Source organism: Mytilus galloprovincialis, chromosome 3, assembly GCF_965363235.1.
Source record: "Mytilus galloprovincialis chromosome 3, xbMytGall1.hap1.1, whole genome shotgun sequence".
NCBI classification, from domain to species: domain Eukaryota; kingdom Metazoa; phylum Mollusca; class Bivalvia; order Mytilida; family Mytilidae; genus Mytilus; species Mytilus galloprovincialis.
Genome location: NC_134840.1, coordinates 89,294,395 through 89,319,231, shown reverse-complemented (window position 1 = coordinate 89,319,231; position 24,837 = coordinate 89,294,395). Strand labels below are relative to the sequence as shown.

Genomic DNA, 24,837 nt, shown 5'->3' with positions numbered 1-24,837 from the left:
AAAAACTAAGTCCATTTATAAGTAAAATACGGAAAAGTGGAAATTTATTTTTACAAAATATTCTTCTTGATACTATCTTATGATCATAAACAAGCTTCTGTCCAAGTTTGGTACAAATCAAGGATAGTTTATGAAAGTTATTAAAATTTTTAAAACTTTAACCACAGAGTGAATGTAATGTTTCCTCGCAGAAAAACAAAGTCCATTTATAAGTAAAATACGGAAAAAATGGAATTTTATTTTTACAAAATTTACTTCTGGATATTTTCTTATGATCATAAACAAGCTTCTGTCCAAGTTTGGTAGGAATTCAGTATAGTTTAAGAAAGTTATTAAAATTTCAAAAACTTTATCCACAGAGTGAATATTTGTGAACGCCGACGACGACGACGCCGCCGACGGAATGTAGGATCGCTTAGTCTCGCTTTTTCGACTAAAGTCGAAGGCTCAACAATAAAAACAAGAATGTGTCCAAAGTACACGGATGCCCCACTCGCACTATCCTTTTCCATGTTCCATGGACCGTGAAATTAGGTAATAATCTAATTTGGCATTAAAATAAGAAAGATTATACTATAGGGAACATATGTACTAAGTTTCAAGTTGATTGGACTTCAATTTTATCAAAAACTACCTTGACCAAAAACTTTAACCTGAAATTCCCATTTTCATTTTCTATGTTCAGTGGACCATGAAATTGGGGTCAAAAGTCTAATTTGGCTTTAAAATCATAAAGATCATATCATATGCAACAAGTGTAGTAAGTTTCATGTTGATTGGACTTCAGCTTCATCAAACACTACCTTGACCAAAAACTTTAACCTGAAACTCCAACTTTCATTTTCTATGTTCAGTGGACCATGAAATTGGGGTCAAAAGTCTAATTTGGCTTTAAAATTAGAAAGATCATATCATAAGCAACAAGTGTACTAAGTTTCAAGTTGATTGGACTTCAACTTCATCAAAAACTACCTTGACCAAAAACTTTAACCTGAACGGACGCACCGACGGACGGACGAACGAACGAACGTAGCCACAGACCAGAAAACATACTGCCCCTCTACTATTGTAGGTGGGGCATAAAAACTTCATCAGCAACATTTTATATTGGCAAATTTCCAATGAAGTTATTTACATAAAGTTATTGGCAAATAAAAATAGAAAATGACATCATAGTCATGTCTGGCAAATGTCCAACATACATTATCTAAAAACATTTTAGAAAAGATAAGGAAAAAAAGCTTCATCATATTATTACCTTATACATATATTATCAACTACTATTCAATACAAAAAAAGATAACTCCAATTGAAAATTAATTGCTATTGCACAATATTGTGCAATTAGATATTTCTTGCTATTGTGCAATACTGTGCAATTGAAAATTTCTTGCTATTGCACAATACTTGATATGTAATCCTGATTTGGACCAAGTACATGTTTAGATAAAGCATATCAAATAAGCCCAAGAATTCAATTTTTGTTAAAATCAAACTTAGTTTAATTTTGGACCCTTTGGACCTTAATGTAGACCAATTTGAAAACTGGACTAAAAATTAAGAATCTACATACACAGTTAGATTTGGCATATCAAAGAACCAATTTATTCAATTTTTGATGAAATCAAACAAAGTTTAATTTTGAACCCCCATTTGGACCAACTTGAAAACTAGGCAAATAATTAAAAATCCAAGTACATTTTTAAATTCAGCATATCAAAGAACCCCAAGGATTCAATTTTTGTTAAAATCAAACTAAGTTTAATTTTGGACCCTTTGGACCTTAATGAAGACCAATTTGAAAACAGGACCAAAAATTAAGAATCTACAGTTAGATTCGGCATATCAAAGAACCCCAATTATTCAATTTTTGATGAAATCACACAAAGTTCAATTTTGGACCCTTTGGGCCCCTTATTCCTTAACTGTTGGGACCAAAACTCCCAAAATCAAACCCAACCTTCCTTTTATGGTCATAAACCTTGTGTTTAAATTTCATAGATTTCTATTTACTTATACTAAAGTTATGGTGCAAAAACCAAAAAAAATGCTTATTTGGCCCCTTTTTGGCCCCTAGTTCATAAACTGTTGTGACCTCAACTCCAACCAGATGCTCAGCAGGGCGCAGCTTTTTACGACCGCAGAGGTTGAACCCTGAACGGTTGGGGCAGGTATGGACACAACATTCAAGCTGGATTCAGCTCTAAATTTGGATTGTGATTAAATAGTTGACACAGGATAGGTTTCTGACACAGAATGAATGTGGTCTAATGCACTTAACATTTTTGTTTTGCCTTTGAGCAATTCACTATGCTGTTGAATATTAATCCTCTCAAAAATATGTTTGAACAAATTATCTTTTTATTTATGAAATCTGAAATGAGAAAAATTGCCCCCCCCCCCCCCCCCCCCATTTTTTTTCACATCCCCCTTTCCCTTTTTCCAAAACTGATCTCAATTCAAATTTCTAATGGAGTTTGCAACAATAACTACTCATTTAAATACATCATAAAATATTAAAATGTAACAAAAGGTGCTTGTTATCACTGAATGGTAAAGATTGTTTTAATTTATCAGTTGGTAGTAAAAGTGAATATATACATTGTATATTGTATAAAACAATGATTTAAGTTGACTCAACTACTATTCTGGACAAAGAAAGATAACTCCAATCTATTGAAAATTTCTTGCTATTGCACAATATTGTGCAATAAGATATTTCTGGCTATTGCGCAATACTGTGCAATTGAAAATATTTGCTATTGCACAATACTGTGCAATTGAAGATTTCTTGCTATTGCGCAATACTGAGCAATTGAAAATTTCTTGCTATTGCACAATACTGTGCAATTGAAGATTTCTTGCTATTGCTGAATACTGTGCAATTGAATATTTCTTGCTATTGCACAATACTTAATATAATAATTTTGAATCTTGATTTGAACCAACTTGAAAACTGGGCCCGTAAACAAAAATCTAAGTACATGTTTAGATTCAGCATATCAAAAAAGCCCAAGAATTCTATTTTTGTTGAAATCAAATTTAGTTTAATTTTGGACCCTTTGGACTTTAATGTAGACCAATTTGAAAACGGGACCAAAAATAAAGAATCTACATACACAGTTAGATTAGGCATATCAAAGAACCCCAATTATTCAATTTTTGATGAAATCAAACAAAGTTTAATTTTGGACCCCGATTTGGACCAACTTGAAAACTGAGCCAATAATCAAAAATCTAAGTACATTTTTAGATTCAACATATTAAAGAACCCCAAGGATCAATTTTTGTTTAAATCAAACTAAGTTTAATTTTGGACCCTTTGGACCTTCATGTAGACCAATTTGAAAACGGGACCAAAAATTAAGAATCTACATACACAGTTAGATTTAGCATATCAAAGAACCCCAATTATTCAATTTTTGATGAAATCAAACAAAGTTCAATTTTGGACCCTTTGGGCCCCTTATTCCTAAACTGTTGGGATCAAAACTCCCAAAATCAAACCCAACCTTCCTTTTATGGTCATAAACCTTGTGTTTAAATTTCATAGATTTCTATTTACTTATACTTAAGTTATGGTGCGAAAACCAAGAATAATGCTTATTTGGACCCCTTTGTGGCCCCTAATTCCTCAACTATTGGGACTTCAACTCCCAAAATCAATCCCAACCTTCCTTTTGTGGTCATAAACCTTGTGTTTAAATTTCACTGATTTCTATTTACTCATACTAAAGTTATTGTGCGAAAACCAAGAATAATGCTTATTTGGGCCCTTTTTAGGCCCCTAATTCCTAAACTATTGGTACCAAAACTCCCAGAATAAATCCCAACCTTCTTTTTGTGGTCATAAACCTTGTGTCAAAATTTCATAGATTTCTATTCACTTAAACTAAAGTTATAGTGCGAAAACCAAGAAAATGCTTATTTGGGCCCTTTTTGGCCCCTAATTCCTAAAATGTTGGGACCAAAACTCCCAAATCAATCCAACCTTCCTTTTGTGGTCATAAACCTTGTGTCAAAATTTCATCGATTTCTATTCACGTTTACTAAAGTTAGAGTGCGAAAACTAAAAGTATTCGGACGACGACGACGACGCCAATGTGATAGCAATATACGACGAAAAAATTAAAATTTTTGCGGTCATATAAAAATCAATCCCAACCTTCCTTTTGTGGTCATAAACCTTGTGTTTAAATTTCATTGATTTCTATTTACTTATACTAAAGTTATTGTGCGAAAACCAAGAATAATGCTTATTTGGGCCCTTTTTTGGCCCTTAATTCCTAAACTGTTAAAACCAAAACTCCCAAAATCAATCCCAACCGTCCTTTTGTGGTCATAAACCTTGTGTCAAAATTTCATAGATTTCTATTCACTTAAACTAAAGTTATAGTGCGAAAACCAAGAAAATGTTTATTTGGGCCCTTTTTGGCCCCTAATTCCTAAAATGTTGGGACCAAAACTCCCAAAATCAATCCCAACCTTCCTTTTGTGGTCATAAACCTTGTGTTAAAATTTCATTGATTTCTATTCACTTTTACTAAAGTGAGAGTGCGAAAACTAAAAGTATTCGGACGACAACGACGACGCAAGAACGACGACGACGCCAACGTGATAGCAATATACGACCAAAAATTTAAAATTTTTGCGGTCGTATAAAAATAATTGTCCTCTCTAAGGAGGTATAATAGTTGTGGCTCTTGCGATCTAAACACCATGATTTGGAGAACGCTCTGATTGGCTTATTTATTTTTCATTTTTGTTATCTATCATACGATTGGTTGTACTTGTGCATGTTTCAAACCGGAAGTCTTATCTATGACTAAAAGTCAGTCTGGTGATGGAATCAATATCCAGACTCCTTTTTTGTCGTTTTTCTCCAAAAATAACTCAATCTGAATAATCATAAAAATGGATGACAAATGCGACTATGCATGTTTCCTATAGAACACAGAGGCATGATGATTAATCTATTGTGGAAGGAAGAGAAGCGACACACAAAATGAGGTCTTCTTGTTTAATAGTATAGATTCAAGATAATAACCAAAAGTTGCTAAATTTCCTTAAAATTACCAATTCATGGGCAGCAACCCAACAACGGGTTGTCCAATTCTTCTGAAAAATTCAGGGGAGATAGATGTTGACCTTATATTCATTATTACCAAATGTCAGATTTGCTCTAAATGCTTTAGTTTTTGGGATATAAGCCAAAAACTGCATTTGACCCTTATGTTCTATTTTTAGCCATGGCAGCAATGTCATATTAAACAATGGACACAGATAAATTCATGACAAAATTGTGTTTTAGTGATGGTGATGTGCTTGTAGATCTTTCTTTACTGAACATTCTTGTTGCTACAATTATCTCTATCTATAAAGAACTTGTCACAGTAATTACAGTTCAAAATATTTTCTAAAAATTTACAAAAATTAACCAAAATTTATGAAAATTCTTAACAATTGACTATAAAAGGCAATAACTCCTTAAGGGGTCAATTGACAATTTCGGTCATGTAGACTTGTTTGTCTGAAAATTTCAAGGCAAATAGATCTTGACCTAATAAACAATTTTTCCTGAGTCAGATTTGCTCTAAATGCTTTGGGTTCAGAGTTATAAGTCAAAATCTACATTTTACCCCCTTGTTCTATTTGCAGCCATGGCGGCCTTCTTGGTTGGTTGGCTGGGTCACCCCACAAATTTTTTAAACTAGATACCCTAGTGATGATTGTGGCCAAGTTTAGTTAAATTTGGCCTAGTAGTTTAAAGAGAAGATTTTTGTAAAAGATTACAAAATTTTATGAAAAATTGGTAAAAAATGACTATAAAGGGCAATAACTCCTTAAAGGGTCAACTAACCATTTTGGTCATGTTGACTTATTTGTAGATCTTACTTTGCTGAACATTATTGCTGTTTACAGTTTATCTCTATCTATAAAAGTATTCAAGTTAATAACCAAAATCGACAAAATTTCTATAAAAATACCAATTCAGGGGCAGCAACTCAACAACAGGTCATCCGATTCATCTAAAAATTTCAGAGCAGATAGATCTTTGCTTGATAAACAATTCTACCACATGTCAGATTTGCTCTAAATGCTTTGGTTTCAGAGTTATAACCCAAAATCTACCCTATTTACCCCTATGTTCTATTTTTAGCCATGGCAGCTATCTTGGTTGGTTGGCCGGGTCACCGGACACTTTTTTTTAAACTAGATACCCCAATGATGATTGTGGCCAAGTTTGGTTAAATTTGGCCCAGTAGTTTCAGAGGAGAAGATTTTTGTAAAAGTTTACGGACGAGGGACAACGGATGAGGGACGCCAAGTGATGAGAAAAGCTCACTTGACCTTTCATTTCAGGTGAGCTAAAACAGGTATAAATAGGTATTAAACCAGATTTTATAAAAAAGGATGGACTTTACATCAAGGTGAAAAATACGATTGATAATTTTATCAGCTATGATAGTGATGACGAAGAACAAGTTCAATTTTCTGAGGATAAGACAGTAAACAACCCACTGTTAAGTTAAGTCTTAATTTTTTTTAATTTTTTTTTGCATGAGGGGTTCATGCTTATATATTGGCGAGTTTTGGATGTGTCTATGGGCCACTCGATATCTCTTGGCCGGAAGTCAGAATAAAATTCTCGGAACGTCTCTAAAGTTTTCGGTCATTTATGCAGGTCTTGTCAGGTTGTTATCTACGTCTTTGATATGGTCCCTTGATGGCCCTTGACAACGAAATTATATTTGTTTTAAAACAACCACTGTACACTGTGTGTATCTGGGTCAATTATAACGTGGTATTGTCTGTTGTCTCGATAACATGTAAACTAATTATGTTTGAAGATTTAACCACGGAATTACTGTGTATTTCATCATAGACTTACGGGAGAGAACATTCTGGTTAAAATATTAATATTTAGATCGGAAAACAGAAAGATAATATTCTTATCAAAAGTATTTAATACAATCGGAATCAAAGATATATAAACAAAATATCAAGGCCGTAACTACACTTGAGGCAAGTGAGGCAATTGCCTCACTAAAATTTCGACACTTGATTATTTTTTTTTATACATATATATAGATATAATAGTCATGTGTTGTTCTGTCTCAACCTTAATTTCTATAACTTTTCATCTTTCCTTTTAAACTATTCTTCCTGGATATAACTCAGGATCTCAACGGGTGATGTTTCTCGATTACATTAACCTAGTAACAATAATCATCATGGATCTCTAATTAAAAACAGGCTCTTGCAGAAAAAGGAAAAGCGACACTGAAGGTAAAGAGGTAATAATTCTATTAAACTAGTTTTTTTGTGAACAGAGTCTGAGCATTGCATATAACTTCATTAGACCAATCCAAAAACGATAAGTAGACTGACAAATCAAGTACTGATCTTCGGAAGGGGGCAGTCCTGTCTGCGTATTCATTTCTCCGTTTCACCAACTTTTGACAAATCAAGTACTGGGTATCGCAAGGGGACAGTCCTGTCTGCGTATTCATTTCACGAACTTTAATCTTTCTCTTTACAGATAAATAAAATATAAATAATATGAAACATGGATGGATTAGTTTTTATCCATGCTTCTTTAACCTTAAAAATTGAAAGAATATCCCATATTCCAATTCAATATTATTGAGGAATGGTAGAACCTTTAACACAGGATTTTGTCTTTACTTATTCAGGACTACGGAATTTCGTTTCTTTATATTCTGGGTTTCGGAATCAGACATCCCCAACCCCTAACCCCTAAATTTATAGATTCTGGAGCTAAAATACCACCAACTATTTCCAGAAATAATTTGAAATTACGGACCTACATGTAAACGTCAAAAACTCCATTCCAATTCCCCTGTACCCATATCATATATACTGACTCTGTAGATAGAATCATATACATGTATCTTATCTCATTCTATTCCTAGAATCATATACATGTATCTTATCTCATTCTATTCCTAGTTTGTCTACTCTTTGTGAGCATTAAAGAGAGTTTAATATTTTGTAACTGAGACTGTATGATGGTGCTTACAGGAAAGCTTAATTCCCTTTTGCCAATAAAATTGTTACTACCAATGCTGCTACCGAATTGCTGATGGAGAAGGAATTGGAAGAAGACATTGATCATTGTGTTAATAATAACTAGAGGCTCTAAAGAGCCTGTGTCGCTCAACTTGGTCTATGTGAATATTAAACAATGGACACAGATGGATTCATGACAAAATTGTGTTTTGGTGATGGTGATGTGTTTGTAGATCTTACTTTACTAAACATTCTTGCTGCTTACAATTATCTCTATCTATAACAGTACTTTCTGTGGAAAATGTTATTGAAAATCTTCAAATTTTAAGAAAATTGTTAAAAATTGACTATGAAGGGCAATAACTCCATAGGGGGTCAATTTGACTATTTTGGTCATACTGACTTATTTTTAGTTCTTACTTTGCTGTACATTATTGCTGTTTACAGTTTATCTCTATCTATAATAATATTCAAGATAATAACAAAAAAACAGCAAAATTTCCTCAAAATTACCAATTCAGGGGCAGCAACCTAACAACCGATTATCCTATTCATCTGAAAATTCCAGGGCAGATAGATCATGACCTGATCAACAATTTTACTCCCTGTCAGATTTGCTCTTAATGCTTTGGTTTTTGAGTTATAAGCCAACAACTGCATTTTACCCCCATGTTCTATTTTTAGCCATGGTGGCCATCTTGGTTTGTTGGCCGAGTTACCGAAAACATTTTTTGAAGTAGATACCCCAATGATGATTATGGCTAAGTTTGGTTAAATTTAGCCCAGTAGTTTCAGAAGAGAAGATTTTTCTAAAAGATTACTAAGATTTACGAAAAATGGTTAAAAATTGACTATAAAGGGCAATAACTCCTAAAGTGGTCAACTGACCATTTTGGTCATGTTGACTTATTTGTAGATCTTACTTTGCTGAACATTATTGCTGTTTACAGTTTATCTCTTATCTATAATAATATTCAAGATAATAACCAAAAACAGCAAAATTTCCTTAAAATTACCATTTCAGGGGCAGCAACCCAACAACCCATTATCTGATTCATCTGAAAATTCCAGGGCAGATAGATCATGACCTGATCAACAATTTTACTTCCTGTCAGATTTGCTCTAAATGCTTTGGTTTTTGAGTGATAAGCCAAAAACTGCATTTTACCCCTATGTTCTATTTTTAGCCATGGCGGCCATCTTGGTTGGTCGGCCAGGTCACCTGACACAATTTTTTAACTAGATACTCAAATGATGATTGTGGTCAAGTTTGGTTTAATTTGGCCCAGTAGTTTCAGAGGAGAAGATTTTTGTAAAAGATGACTAAGATTTACGAAAAATGGTTAAAATTGACTATAAAGGGCAATAACTCCTAAAGGGGTCAACAGTCCATTTTGGTCCTGTTGACTTATTTGTAGATCTTACTTTACTAAACATTTTTGCTGTTTACAGTTTATCTCTATCTATGATAATATTCAAGATAATAACCAAAAACAGCAAAATTTCCTTAAAATTACAAATTCAGGGGCAGCAACCTATCAATGGGTTGTCCAATTCATATCAAAATTTCAGGGCAGATAGATCTTGACCTGATTAACAATTTTACCCCCATATCAGATTTGCTCTAAATGCTTTGGTTTTTGAGTTATAAGCCAAAAACTGCATTTTACCCCTATGTTCTATTTTTAGCCATGGCGGCCATCTATGTTAGTTGGCCGGGTCACCGGACACCATTTTTAAACTAGATACCCTAAAAATGATTGTGGCCAAGTTTGGTAAAAATTGGCCCAGTAGTTTCAGAGGAGAAGATTTTTGTAAAAGCTAACGACGACGACGACGGACGACGGATGAAGGACGTCAAGTGATGAGAAAAGCTCACTTGGCCCTTTGGGCCAGGTGAGCTAAAAATGACATATTAATCTTATCTTGATGAAAACCCATATCCCTTGTTAGTGTATTGACATGCACTCAGACCTCTTTTGTAATGGAAAATTTAAGAGTTTCAATATTCCAGACCAAAGTGACAGTGGTCTGCAAAAAACTAGAGGCTCTAAAGAGCCTGTGTCGCTCACCTTGGTCAATGTGAATATTAAACATTGCTTCAGATGGATTCATGACAAAATTGTGTTTTGGTGATGGTGATGTGTTTGTACATCTTACTTTACTGAACATTCTTGCAGCTTACAATTATCTCTATCTATAATGAACTTGGCCAAGTAGTTTCAGTGGAAAATGTTAGTAAAAATTTACAAATTTTATGAAAATTGTAAAAAATTGACTATAAAGGACAATAACTCCTTAGGGGGTCAATTGACCATTTCAGTCATGTTGACTTATTTGTAAATCTTACTTTGCTGTACATTATTGCTGTTTACAGTTTATCTCTATCTATAATAATATTCAAGATTATAACCCAAAACAGTAAAATTTCCTTAAAATTACCAATTTAGGGGCAGCAACCCAACAACGGGTTGCCTGATTGGTCTGAAAATTTCAGGGCAGATAGATCTTGACCTGATAAACAATTTTACCCTTTGTCAGATTTGCTCTTAATGCTTTGGTTTTTGAGTTATAAACCAAAAACTGCATTTTACCCCTATGTTCTATTTTTAGCCATGGCGGCCATCTTGGTTAGATGGCCGGGTCACCAGACACATTTTTTAAACTAGATACCCCAAAGATGATTGTGGCCAAGTTTGGATTAATTTGGCCCAGAAGTTTCAGAGGAGAAGATTTTTGTAAAAGATTACTAAGATTTACGAAACATGGGTTAAAAATTGACTATAAAGGGCAATAACTCCTAAAGGGGTCAACTGACCTTTTCGGTCATGTTGACTTATTTGTAAATCTTACTTTGCTGAACATTATTGCTGTTTACAGTTTATCTCTATCTATAATAATGTTCAAGATAATAACCAAAAACAGCAAAATTTCCTCAAAATTACCAATTCAGGGGCAGCAACCCAACAACGGGTTCTCCGATTCATCTGATAATTTTAGGGCAGATAGATCTTGACCTGATAAATAATTTTACCCCCATGTCAGATTTGCTCTAAATGCTTTGGTTTTTGAGTTATAAGCCAAAAACTGCATTTTACCCCTATGTTCTATTTTTAGACGTGGCGGCCATCTTGGTTGGTTGGCCGGGTCACCGGATACATTTTTAAAACCAGATACCCCAATGATGATTGTGGCCAAGTTTGGTTAAATTTGGCCGAGTAGTTTCAAAGGAGAAGATTTTTGTAAAAGTTAACGACGCAGGACGACGACGGACGACAAACGCCGGACGCAAAGTGATGGGAAAAGCTCACTTGGCCCTTCGGGCCAGGTGAGCTAATAATAAGGGATGTATTATTGGTTCAACCACTTCCAGTTTGAGATACATTTCAGGTTTCAGAAGGCAAAAGAAAAATGCATTTTGCCAAATCAGAAGTATGCATGGGAATTTGGTTGAAGGACTTCATGTATTTTAAGGGAATGTTTCATTACACTGAGATCTACATGCATAGCAATATAACTATTTTACTCAGGATGTTGTTGAAATATTCACCTCACTCATTATGTTGATAATTTTATGGATAAATAGTTCATACAAGATGCTAAGCAGCCAATAAACAATCACTACTATATATGAAAATAGCTGCATCAAAGATATTTAATATTTTTCAAGGTGATTTTTTTTTAATATATACACATATTTTAATTTTATTCCATACAGTATATTAGCCTAACTAACACAATTCCTCTTGCTAAACTTTATCCGCTTTGCTTCCTTGATATATACACATGTGTGAATTTAGATAAAAAATCATGCAGTGAAACATGTGAAAGCTTATTTGATGAAAACTAAAATTATACTAGACCAAAACAACCAAAAAGCTGGGTATGGTATAGACTAGACTACAGACACAAATACATCAAATTATATGCATAAGAGCATGTTGCTCCTCCCTTTTCTTAGAAGTTTCCCAGTTTTAACATGTACATAAATTTCTAAATTGCACAATTTGAAAAAAAATTATACCGCTCGCTCCTCTTGTAGAGCACCCGCCTCATTAAAACTCATTTTCAAGAATTTTTTACAATCAAAAAAATTTCGCTCGCCCCATATTTTTTGGAGTTTTTGTCCAAAGAACTATAAATCAAATTGATGTGGCCTAAGTTAAAATCTTTTAGATTTGTTCTTTTACATACAAATTCACATTAGTTATCTGCATTCCTCAGCAAATTTGATTGAAAATCTGGACCTTAGGTTTTCTGTTATTTACAATCTGAGATGGAATAAGACACCCATACTATCCTAAACCTCAGATTATCTCAATTAAATGTATAATGTGCATACCTTGCATGAATATGTTGGACCAATTCCTTTCTTTGTGGTTCCAATACTGAAAAAGAAAAAAAAATCAAATTTCCAAGTTTTTCATGTCCTTTAAACACAATTTAATTGAATTTAAGTTTAATTTGAAATATGTAATTTTTTATACTTCCTTTCATCCAGATCAGATCTTTGAAAAAATTAGTCATATGAAACTTCAAATTAAAAAAAATGGTGCATGTGTTTTATAACTAAATGTCTAGGTTTTATTTTAAAACTTATGTACATATGCTTTTAAAAACAAAAACAAGAATGTGTCCATAGTACACGGATGCCCCACTCCCATTATCATTTTCTATGTTCAGTGGACGGTGAAATTGGGATAAAAAATATAATTTGGCATTCAAATTAGAAAGATCATAGCATAGTGAACATGTGTACTAAGTTTCAAGTTGATTGGACTTCAACTTCATCATAAACTACCTTGACCAAAAACTTTAACTTGAACGAACGAACGAACAAACGGACGGACGGATGAAAGGATGGACGGACGCACAGACCAGAAAACATAATGCCCCTCTACTATCGTAGGTGGGGCATAAAAATCCAAATTTAGAACCAGATGCTCCGCAGGCCGCAGCTTTATACAACCGCAGAGTGCAGTGGGGGCAAGTATGGACACAACATTCAAGCTTGATACAGCTCTGAATTTGGATTGTGATTAAATAGTTGACACAGCAAAGGTTTCTGGCACAGAGTGAATGTGGTCTAATGAACTTAAAAAATATTTTTTTGCTTTTGAGCAATACACTATGCTGTTGAATATAAATCCCCTCAAAAAAATATTAGAAGAAAAATTCTATTAAATTTTTGAAATCTGATATGAGAAAAATTTTACCCCCACCCCTCCCCATTTTTTTTCACCTCCCCAATCCCTTATTCCAAAAATAATGTCAATTCAAATTTCGAATTCAGTTGGCAACAATAACTACTCATTTAAATACATCATGAAGTATTAAAATATAAAAGAACTTACAGTTAAAATTAATATTAATTAACAATAACTTCTAAAAATAAATTTACAGCTACACATCTCAAGACAATTATCATATCCTTTAACATAATTTTCAAGCAGTGTAAGGGAGGTAATCAAGTAATCAAACATATATATAACATAAATAAAATTGAGAATGGAAATGGGGAATGTGTCAAAGAGACAACAACCCGAACAAATAAAAAACAACAGCAGAGGGTCACCAACAGGTCTTCAATGTAGCGAGAAATTCCCGCACCCGGAGGCGTCCTTCAGCTGGCCCCATAACAAATATATACTAGTCCAGTGATAATGAACGCCATACTAATTTGCAAATTGTACACAAGAAACTAAAATTAAAATAATACAAGACTAACAAAGGCAAGAGGCTCCTGACTTGGGACAGGCGCAAAAATGCAGCGGGGTTAAACATGTTTGTGAGATCTCAACCCTCCCCCTATACCTCTAACCAATGTAGAAAAGTAAACGCATAACAATACGCACATTAAAATTCAGTTCAAGAGAAGTCCGAGTTCAGGGATATAACAGTATTCTTAAAATTTTAAATGGAATTGGATAACCTCCCTTACACTGCTTTTAAATTGTCTAAATTGTCCTTTAATCAGAAAAACCCTTTGTTTCCCCCTTTTTGCCCCTAATTGCTTAATGATTTGATCCCCTATAACCATCCCTTTGTAGTATAGAAACTTGTGGTATAATTTCAGAGAGATTTATACACTCAAACACAAGTTATTGACTGAAAACTACAAAAATGTTTATATGGGCTCATTTTTTGGCCCCTCACTTATTGAAACCCCCCTTGGAATTAGAACCCCAAAACTCAATTCCAGCCTTTCCTTAAAGTAACAAACTTTGTAGTATAATTTCAGAGAGATCCATACACTTAAACACAAGTTATTGTCTGTAAACTAGAAAAATGCTTCTTTTTGGCCCTTTTTTGGCCCCTTATTCCTAAATGTTCAGGGATATAAACCCCAAACTGGCACCAAGCCTTCCCTTCATTATATGGAATCTTGTGGTACAATGTCAGAGAGATCCATACAGTTAAACATAAGTTATTGTCCCGAAACCTCAAAAATGCTTATTTTTGGCCCCTTTTTGGCCCTCAATTCCTAGACTGTTTGCATATAGGTTTACAGGAAGTTGATGAGTGATGTATTATAAAACTCATTATATGTAATGCATGCTATATGAAACTGGATTCTCGATTTCAAAAAGCCCTGATCTGTTCAAAATAACAAATAAATGGGGACTGTGTGACTGTCCATGGGACAAACTTACACATGTTGGCCTCTTCCAGATTCCTGTATTCCATCAACTATCTGATGTATATCAAATACTGAAATAAGAAAAGAAAAACTTACTGATTACAATATAAAAGCAGGAGACAGATAAATACTTTTTGATGCAAAAACTAGAGGCTGTAAAGAGCTTGTGCCCCTAACCTGATATTTTTATTCACAATTGATGCATATCAATGAAACTGTTATACTCTTCCTTTAGTTTCGGAGATATAAGCCAAAAAGTTCTATTTTACCCCTACTTTCTTAGCCATGTCTGCCATGTTGGTTGGCAGGCAGGGTCATCAAATAGACACCCTTATGATAATCAGATTGTGGCCAAGTTTGGTTAAATTTGTCTCAGTTGTTTTAGAGGTGAAGACTTTTGTAAAAGATTACAAAAAATGTACGAAAATATGTTAATAAGCTGTTATCACAGAGGTATGTCTTGCTTTTCTTTAAAATTCTGATTATATGCAATTGTTGAGAAATTAAATTTGCTATACTTAATAAATTAATATTCAAAATCAATGACTGAGGTACATGGATAAACCACCTGCATGTAAATGAGATGTGCCAAACAAAGATAACACTCAAGCTGATTTATAGTTTATGATGTCAAATAACCATCTGTGTCAAAAAGCAATATGTAGCACCGTAGGCTGTATCGAAGTGCAATCTTAAAGGGGCACTAGCTGTCAAATTCATGGTCACCGATTAGACTCAAATTCTCATGTTTGATTTATAACAATGTAAAACATTTATCCGAACTATCAAAAGTCTAAAATAAACAGTTTAAAGAGCATGGGGTAGATGATATATAGGTTCGTTTCCTGTGTATTTTAGTCCAGACGCCATCTAATTAACTATCGATTTGACCTCAAAATCAGCGATGTTAACATAAATAAAGATATGAATAGATTAAACCAACACGTGCAATTGGATTTTTATAGGTCTGTTTGATTTGATTTAATAGATCAAAAAATAAGTTTTATTATAATAAAAACATTTTTGGCAGTAAATTTTTATACACTAAATTTATGGGCTACTGTTTCATCTTGTGTAGGTTTTATTTCTTATCAATGGTGTAATAAGAAACCGAAAATTTCCATGGTCTTTGTCTAGGAATTATGCAAGTTTTCGATTACAGGCAGTCAAGGTCAGCATGGTCATGGCATGATCAGGGTCAATACTAATTATCATTGGCCACAAATATTTTAATTGACCAATGAGGTAAAAGTGCATGCTAACTTTCAACAAGCGTCAAGTTGCGCCCGCATTATCGCAATTGCACTGAATGCTACTAGACGCTATTTTTGTTTTGCCAGAAAAGTAAAGATTTTCAATTTTCAAGTTTGTTCCTGAAAGAGGCTTTATTCAATTTTGGACAGAAGATTACTGACGATTAAGTACAGAAAAGACGTCGTTAGGATTACACAGAACTTGTTCAGAAGGTAAAAGCCATCTAAAATATTCTTTTATTCAAAATATTCGCTTCATATTAAAAATATTCGTATTATTTTTATATAATTTGTAAATTCTAAATTTGTTTATTATGATTCATCGAGTTTTAATATTTGGTCATTCATTTGTACATAAGATTAGAATCATTTTTGTACGAGAATCGTGCAGAAGGGCTATACAATTTAGGATTTGATGGTACCGAAATTCAGGTTCAATTTGCCGGTTTCGGTGGTAGTACATTGCGTCCGGGTCGTAAATGCATTCAGAAACCTGAATTTATGCAAGTTTTTGACACTTTAAAACCAGATTCCGTATTTATTCAAATTGGCGGTAATGACTTGACAAGTGAGAAGAATCCTGAGAAATTGGCTCGAGACATCGCGTCATTCTGTGATTACATAATCACAGTGTATGGTGTTGGTCACGTGATCGTTGGGCAATTACTGCCGAGGTATTCCGAAAGGTCGGGTCCCGATTATAACAACAAAGTAAACAAAGTGAATCAGGTACTGTTTTCATCTTTGAAATCACGTACAAATATTACTTTTTGGAAACATCGGGGCCTGTGGAAAAACACGAAAGCTTTGTTGTCAGATAAAGTTCATTTAAATAGTGAAGGTATGCACATCTATGTTAAAAGTATTCGTGCAGCTGTCGGTAGTGCAAATCTTATGAAATAATTTCAATTAATAAAATCAAACTGTAGAAAGAGATATCTATAAACGGGACGTTTACATAGTTTACTTATAATAAACAAGAGGCTCTCAAGAGCCTGAATCGCTCACCTTAATTCTTTTGGTTAAATCTCTCATCAATGATTATTTTGGCTTTTCAATTTATTTAAATGTTTTTTGGATCGTCCTATTTTCTTCAAAAGCCAAAAAAAATAATCATTTTCTCCTATGTTCTATTTTAGCCATACATGTAGGAGCTATGTTTCTTGACATACAAGGAAATAAAATATAAAATTTATACTAGATACTCTGAAACTCATTTAGCCTAAGTTTGGCTGAAATTGATACAGCAGTTTCAAAGGAGAAGATTTTTTAAAGTAAGTCAACATGATGAACAAATTGTGAAAAAAGTCTTTAAAGGGCAATAACTCCTTAAGGGGTCAATTGACAATTTTGGTCAAATTGACTTAATTGAAGATCTTACTTTGCTGAACATTATTGCTGTTTACAGTTTATTTCTATCTATAATTATATTCAAGATAATAAACAAAACCAGCAAAATTTCCTTAAAATTATCAATTCAGGGGCAGCAACCCAACAACAGGTTGTCTGATTCATCTGAAAATTTCAGGGCAGATAGATCTTGACCTGATAAACAATATTACCCAACGTCAGATTTGCTCTAAATGCTTTGGTTTTTGAGTTATAAGCCAAAAACTGCATTTGACCCCTATGTTCTATTTTTAGCAATGGCGACCATGTTTGTTGATAGATCACAACTTCGGATACAATTTACAAACTAGATACCCTAAGGAACATTCAGTTAAAGTTAGGAAGTATTTGGCCCAGTAGTTTCAGAGGAGAAGATTTTTGTAAAAGATTACTAAGATTTACGAAAAATGGTTAAAAATTGACTATAAAGGGCAATAACTCCTAAAGGGGTCAACTGACCATTTCCGTCATGTTGACTTATTTGTAAATCTTACTTTGCTGAACATTATTCCTGTTTACAGTTTATCTCTATCTATAATAATATTCAAGATAATAACCAAAAACAGCAAAATTTCCTTAAAATTACCAATTCAGGGGCAGCAACCCAACAACAGGTTGTCTGATTCATCTGAAAATTTCAGGGCAGATAGATTTTGACCTGATAAACAATATTACCCCCATGTCAGATTTGCTCTAAATGCTTTGGTTTTTGAGTTATAAGCCAAAAACTGCATTTGACCCCTATGTTCTATTTTTAGCAATGGCGACCATGTTTGTGGATAGATCAAAACTTCGGATACAATTTATAAATTAGATACCCTAAGGAACATTCAGTTAAAGTTTGAAAGTATTTGGCCCAGTAGTTTCAGAGGAGAAGATTCTTGAAATAGTTTACGACAACAGACGACAGACGACGGACGATGACGGACGCCAAGTGATGGCATAAGCTCACTTGTCCCTTCGGGACAGGTGAGCTAATAAAAAGCTTATTTTATAGTATGCTATTATCTGTACATGTACATCATTGTTTTGTTATTCATGAAAACTTGTGCATCAGTCATTAATGATACTTTAACTAGAATACATGTATATATACAAATTTTTGCAGACAATCCACTGCTCTTGTTAAATTTATTCAATTAGTGTGGCACACAAATGTATCATTATACACATGGTTTTATTGCCATCATTATGGCTATGGTTATCATATATGTCAGTGCAATTTTGTAAAATGGTATCAATTTGCACTGGTTATATGGTTATATTTTGTATCATTATACATACATATGGTTAACCATCATTATGGTTATGGTTCTGATATTCATAGTGCATTTTTGTATTTATGTATCAGATTACACTGGTTTTCTTTACATACTTTTTTACATGTACCATACTTTACATGGTTATTATCATGTATGGTTACAATGTAGTTGACATATAATATTGCATTTTTGTGTGCCACATTGTTCGTTGCGTGAATTTTTTGTATGAACAATTAACAATGAATAGCATTATATAAGTGATATACATGTATGCATATTTTTTCTGATGTTATATTATAGTCAAAACACATTATCGGGTATTCAAGAATTATTTTTGTTTACTTTAAAGATGCCTAAACAAAGAGCTAGATCCAAAAGAAGAGCTGCTCCTTCCGACCTTACAGACCGGGACCTTGTCATAGATCCCGTAGTTTTGCCAACTGTGGAAACAACTACCAGTAATACATCAAGAGGGCGGAAACGGGTTCGAAACATTGGTCCAACTCCATCAACAGCTCCTGTGATGAACATTGCAAGTACAACAGCACAGCCAACAGCAGATGAAATAGCTGCAGCAATGATCACACAGTTGAAAGGAGCTGGTTTACACCTAACAGACAGCAGTGGAGTCAGACTATCAGATGACAGATTGTCAAGTGTGTGTGGTATGCGCTCTAGTGCAACACAGGAAGCAGTTTCCGGCACTGATAACCTAACAGAGAGTCAGCATACATTGCCGTCGTCATCATCAAACACAGTTCACTATTCATTGGTACCACCTGTGACGTCAGACCTATCGGTGGCTGGATACTTCACAGCCAGTAGCCCAACAACACAAGAAGACCAAACATTAGGTATTGACAATTCGTCTATAGGGCAGACAGCAAGCTATTTAATTAGAAATACTTTACCTTTGGGTTTTAATGTCAGTGAAAAAATTAGGAAAGACATAATGTCCGATAGTTACGTGGATTTTGTTACACTTTCTCCAAATTTTAATGAAGATGAAGATGATGATGTTCTTTTCAAATCGAAAGCTGTAAAAATTTCTACATACGCAAAACCAAAACAGTTATTTTCAATTCATCAGTGGACTGAAGCTTTTGATATTTATATGTCTATTTATTATGTGAACCATCCAGAACATATTTTAAGTCTTATTAAATATGCATATAATGTTAGAGCTATGTCAAAGCAATTTGGGTTTAACATGGCAAAATCTTATGATGAAACGTTTAGAAAGGTACGCAGAGTGATGAAATTTGATTGGGCAGTTGTAAATGATGATCTTTGGCGCACTGCCTTTTATGATCATTTCAATCGTTCAAATACTAATACCGGTAACAATGCATCAAATAATAAACACGTTAAACAAAGTGGAGGTCCTCCCTTTCAACGGCGGGTTCAGCAACAAAGCAGTCAATTCCCACCTGGTTACTGCTGGACCTACTGTAGAACAGGTGGCTGCTCCAGTGACAACTGCAAACATAAGCACCAATGTGTGCAATGTGATAAAAAACATGCCACAGTCTCATGTAAAGAGTGGCTTACAACCCACAAGTCTACCAACACCAATAAAAGTAAATAAATTAAACATTTTCCTCAAAGGCTATGACAAAGCAATGAAATTAAATTTAATACAGGGTTTTACATTTGGCTTTAAAATAAATTCTTTGCTTGATAAAAAAGTGGACAAATTTCCTTCCAACCATAAAAGCCCAAGAGAAAATCCTGACGCGGTCAACCTCAAATTAAATAAGGAAATTATGAAAGGCAGAATAAAAGGACCTTTTGATGAACCACCCTTTGATAAATTTATCTGTTCTCCCTTGGGTCTAATACCTAAAAAAGAAAGTGGGTCTTTCCGCTTAATTCATGACCTATCCTTTCCAAAAGGGGACTCTGTCAATTTTTGGACACCACCTGAATACACTTCAGTTTCATATCAAAATATTGAAACTGTCATAGAACTTGTTCAAGAACACGGTTTCAACTGTGAAATGAGTAAGGCCGATGTTGAAGATGCGTTCCGTTTAATTCCTGTGCATTTTTCAGAATACCATTTATTGGGCTTTAAATGGGAGGAAAAATTTTATCATGATGCAGCCCTCCCCATGGGGGCCTCTTCTTCTTGCCAACTTTTTGAAAATTTTTCCTCTGCTCTTCAGTGGATTTTGAATAGCAAATTTCAAATAAGAGGTGTTTCACATTTGTTAGATGATTTCTTTTTTGTAGGGGAAGCAAATACTAACAAGTGTTCTGTAGCACTTAACACATTTTTAACTTTATCAAAAACCTTAGGTGTTCCTATAAAAGATGAAAAAACTCAATTACCTACAACATGCATAACTATCTATGGCATTGAGATTGATTCTAGGGCTATGGTAGCTCGATTACCAAAAGATAAAATAGCAAAAATTTTGGGTCTCCTTAACATATTTAAGGTAAAAAAGAAAGTTATTCTTCGAGAATTACAGTCTCTTTTAGGTTTATTGAATTTTGCCTGTAGTGTTGTAGTTCCGGGACAAGCATTTCTGAGAAGGTTATTCGATCTAACAATTGGCCATTCATGTCCTCATTATAGAATTGCACTAAATTCAGAAGCAAGAGCTGATTTGAGGGCATGGTTTGATTTTGTATCTAATTACAATGGGAAGTCCTGTTTTTTGTTTCAAAAATGGGTGTCTTCTGAATCATTAAAATTGTATTCAGATGCAGCTGGGGTTCATGGGGGATATGCTGCTGTTTTTGGCAGTACTTGGTTTGCAGGGGAATGGCCTCAAAATATGCTTCAATTACACATTACAATAAAGGAGTTGTTTCCTATTGTTCTTGCTGTGGAAATATGGGGGCATTCATTGTCAAATCATAAGGTACTGTTTTTGACTGATAATCAGGCGGTTGCTGATATTATTAATAAAACTTCATCACGAGATAAAATTTTAATGAAATTGGTCCGCAGGTTAGTTTTGGCATCGCTGAAGTTTAATATACATTTTAAAGCAAAGCATATAGCGGGTAAGACAAATGTAGTCTGTGACTTGTTGTCTCGTTTTTCTTTTCAGAAAGCCCATCACATAGCTCCTTGGTTAAGTCCAACTCCAGTTTCAGTGCCACAGCATCTTTTGAATCTATGACGAGAAAATTATTACAAGCTTCACTATCAACGGCAACAAGAGCTTCTTATAATAGAATGTTAAAAGCATACGAACAGTTCTGTAAGGAACATTTTCCTTTATCACAGGCTTATCCATCTACGCACATGATGGTGTCTCATTTTATTAGCTTTCTGTTTTTGCAAAATTATAAACCATCTACAATAGCATCTTATGTTTCTGCTATAAGTTATGTTCACAAGTTAAAATGTTTGACTGATCCTACAAATTCTTTTTTAATAAAAAAGATTATCAAGGGTGCACAAAATTTGAGGAGTTCCTGTGACACCAGATTACCCATTACAAAAGAGATATTATCAAAATTATTGTTAGCGGTTTCCCATGTTATACGGGATCAGTTCAATCAGTTCCTTTTAAAGGCTATGATGTCCTTGGCATTTCATTGTTTCCTCAGGATAGGAGAAATTGCTGTTAAAAACAAAAATGAAAATAACAAAGTTTTACAGTTGTCAGACATTTCTGTGGGTTATAAAAATCAGGTCCCAATAAATATGACCGTCACAATAACATTTTACAAACATAGTGACTTGCGTCCCAAGACTATTTTAATTACTCGAAACTTTGGTAATATGTTTTGCCCTGTAAAAACAATGATGGATTATATAAAGGTAGCAAAACACAAGTCCGGTCCCCTTTTTCAATTTCTTTGTGGTACACCAGTATCTTACACTTATTTTAATTCCTCTTTGAAGTCCCTATTAATTTTTATAGGTTTAAGCCCAGAGCTTTACAAGGGTCATAGTTTTAGAATAGGCGCTGCAACAAGTGAAGCAGCTAAAGGCACATCTTTATCTGTTATACAACAAATGGGTAGATGGAAATCAAATGCATTGCAAAATTATATTCGAATGGATCATTTTTAAGTATGATTTGACAGGGGTTAACAGGGCTTGCGCTGCCAAATAAATTATATTTTTCCATTATGTATTAATTAAGCTGGTAGAGGTCAACAGGGCTTGCTCTATCTTTTACTCTTTTCTTTTAATTGCGTCATTGCGTTTATTTAGAGTAGACTTTTATGTCAATATGGATAGAGGTCAACAGGGCTTGCTCAATACATTGTTTAATATTGTTTGCAAAATGATATGTAAATATATTTGTATTGTATTTTTTTTTTCATTTTTTTTTTTCATTTTTATATATAACTATGTATTTTGTCTTTAATTATATTGTTTCACTCTGCGTACCTTACACATTTAAGTTACTTTAATGTTTGTAATAGGATGAACTTCAAACAGTATGACATGGGAATGTAAAGGTCAAAAGGGTTTGCTTTACATTGGCATTTCTACTGGCCAAACAGTTACGGTAGAGGTCAACAGGGCTTGCTCTGCCTAATTTTGTTATTTACACTAATGTTTTGAGTTGAAAGATATGTTATTTTTCTGAATTTTTCCTTTTGTCATAAAAAGTAGTCTCCAAGGATGTCTCGGGTGGCGGTCTCCCCAACTCAGGGACTTGGGGATCATGGCGGTATTTATTCCCCACCTTTGCAATTGTTGTCATTTATTCAGTTTTGTTTGATGACATAATTGTCCATCACTGTCAGTTATATAATGCTTTATGATATTCTGAATAAATGACCTTTTTCACAAATCTTGAGTTAGATATTCTGCAAATGAACTCGCATCCTTGGTTTCCATTTTCATGTCTTTATGTGGACAGGAAGAAAAGTTTAGCTGACAAAAAATAAGTTTTATTATAATAAAAACATTTTTGGCAGTAAATTTTTATACACTAAATTTATGGGCTACTGTTTCATCTTGTGTAGGTTTTATTTCTTATCAATGGTGTAATAAGAAACCGAAAATTTCCATGGTCTTTGTCTAGGAATTATGCAAGTTTTCGATTACAGGCAGTCAAGGTCAGCATGGTCATGGCATGACCAGGGTCAATACTAATTATCATTGGCCACAAATATTTTAATTGACCAATGAGGTTAAAGTGCATGCTAACTTTCAACAAGCGTCAAGTTGCGCCCGCATTATCGCAATTGCACTGAATGCTACAAGACGCTATTTTTGTTTTGCCAGAAAAGTAAAGATTTTCAATTTCCCACCCACCTACACCCTCTTTTTTAAGTTTTTAGTATTATTATTCTATCATATCTATGTTGATTGTATATAATTGTTTGTTTATGTTTTGTAATTTGTTTATTGATGAGTGGCGGTATTTATTCCCCACCTTTGCAATTGTTGTCATTTATTCAGTTTTGTTTGATGACATAATTGTCCATCACTGTCAGTTATATAATGCTTTATGATATTCTGAATAAATGACCTTTTTCACAAATCTTGAGTTAGATATTCTGCAAATGAACTCGCATCCTTGGTTTCCATTTTCATGTCTTTATGTGGACAGGAAGAAAAGTTTAGCTGACAAAAATAGATGTTTCTCATTGTTTTTAACCGTAAAAGAATGATTTTATGTGCATCGAATTAGTAATCAAATGATTTACCGTAGTTTCACTTTCATTGTTGACATTCTTTTTCTTTAAATAACCAGTATATGTATAATGCATGCGTTGTCAATCTCTAGCTAGGGGTTAAATTGAAATTCACATGAATACGGATTTAAAGAGGTCGACTCATTTACTTGCAAGTGAATAACTAATTATCAATGTTTCTTAGCGCAATTTGACAAAATTGAATCTTTTTGGCTGCAAAAAGCGAATTGTTATTTCACTATTTCACTTTCATTATTGATTGAACAGAAAAAAATCAAAAATTTAGTTTTTTTATATATCTCTTAGCTAGTGCCCCTTTAAGATTACGGTTAGTGTTAGGGTTCATGTTAGTGTTTAGGGTTATCTTGCTCCATAGTCTTGGTCAAGGTGTATACAAATTGCACTCATGTATTTACATACCTAGATGTGCCCTGTCAGATATGATCAGTCTGTTTTTCCAATCTTCTAGTCCTTTTTGAACATTTTTTTCAATTTCTTCAAATAAATCTGGTAAATGAACAACAACACCATTTCCTGCAAAAAATGGAAAATGGATTGTAAAATACAAAATGACATTTGGCCTTACTTTAAAAGCACCAATTATCATAGCCTTTAGGTATCTTCTCTCAAGATATTT

At 33.8% G+C, this 24,837-nt stretch overlaps 1 protein-coding gene across 1 annotated transcript in view; it reads right to left on the bottom strand.

Annotated features, from left to right (window-relative positions):
* Positions 1 to 24,837, bottom strand: part of LOC143069312 (adenylosuccinate synthetase isozyme 1-like) — a 129,465-nt gene that overhangs the window by 67,307 nt on the left and 37,321 nt on the right. Inside the window, exons 3-5 of the mRNA XM_076243879.1 lie at positions 24,621 to 24,734; positions 14,688 to 14,745; positions 12,377 to 12,422 (exon numbers count right to left, since the gene is read on the bottom strand). Coding sequence (XP_076099994.1) covers positions 12,377 to 12,422; positions 14,688 to 14,745; positions 24,621 to 24,734 — 218 coding nt within the window. The remainder of the gene's footprint in view (positions 1 to 12,376; positions 12,423 to 14,687; positions 14,746 to 24,620; positions 24,735 to 24,837) is intronic.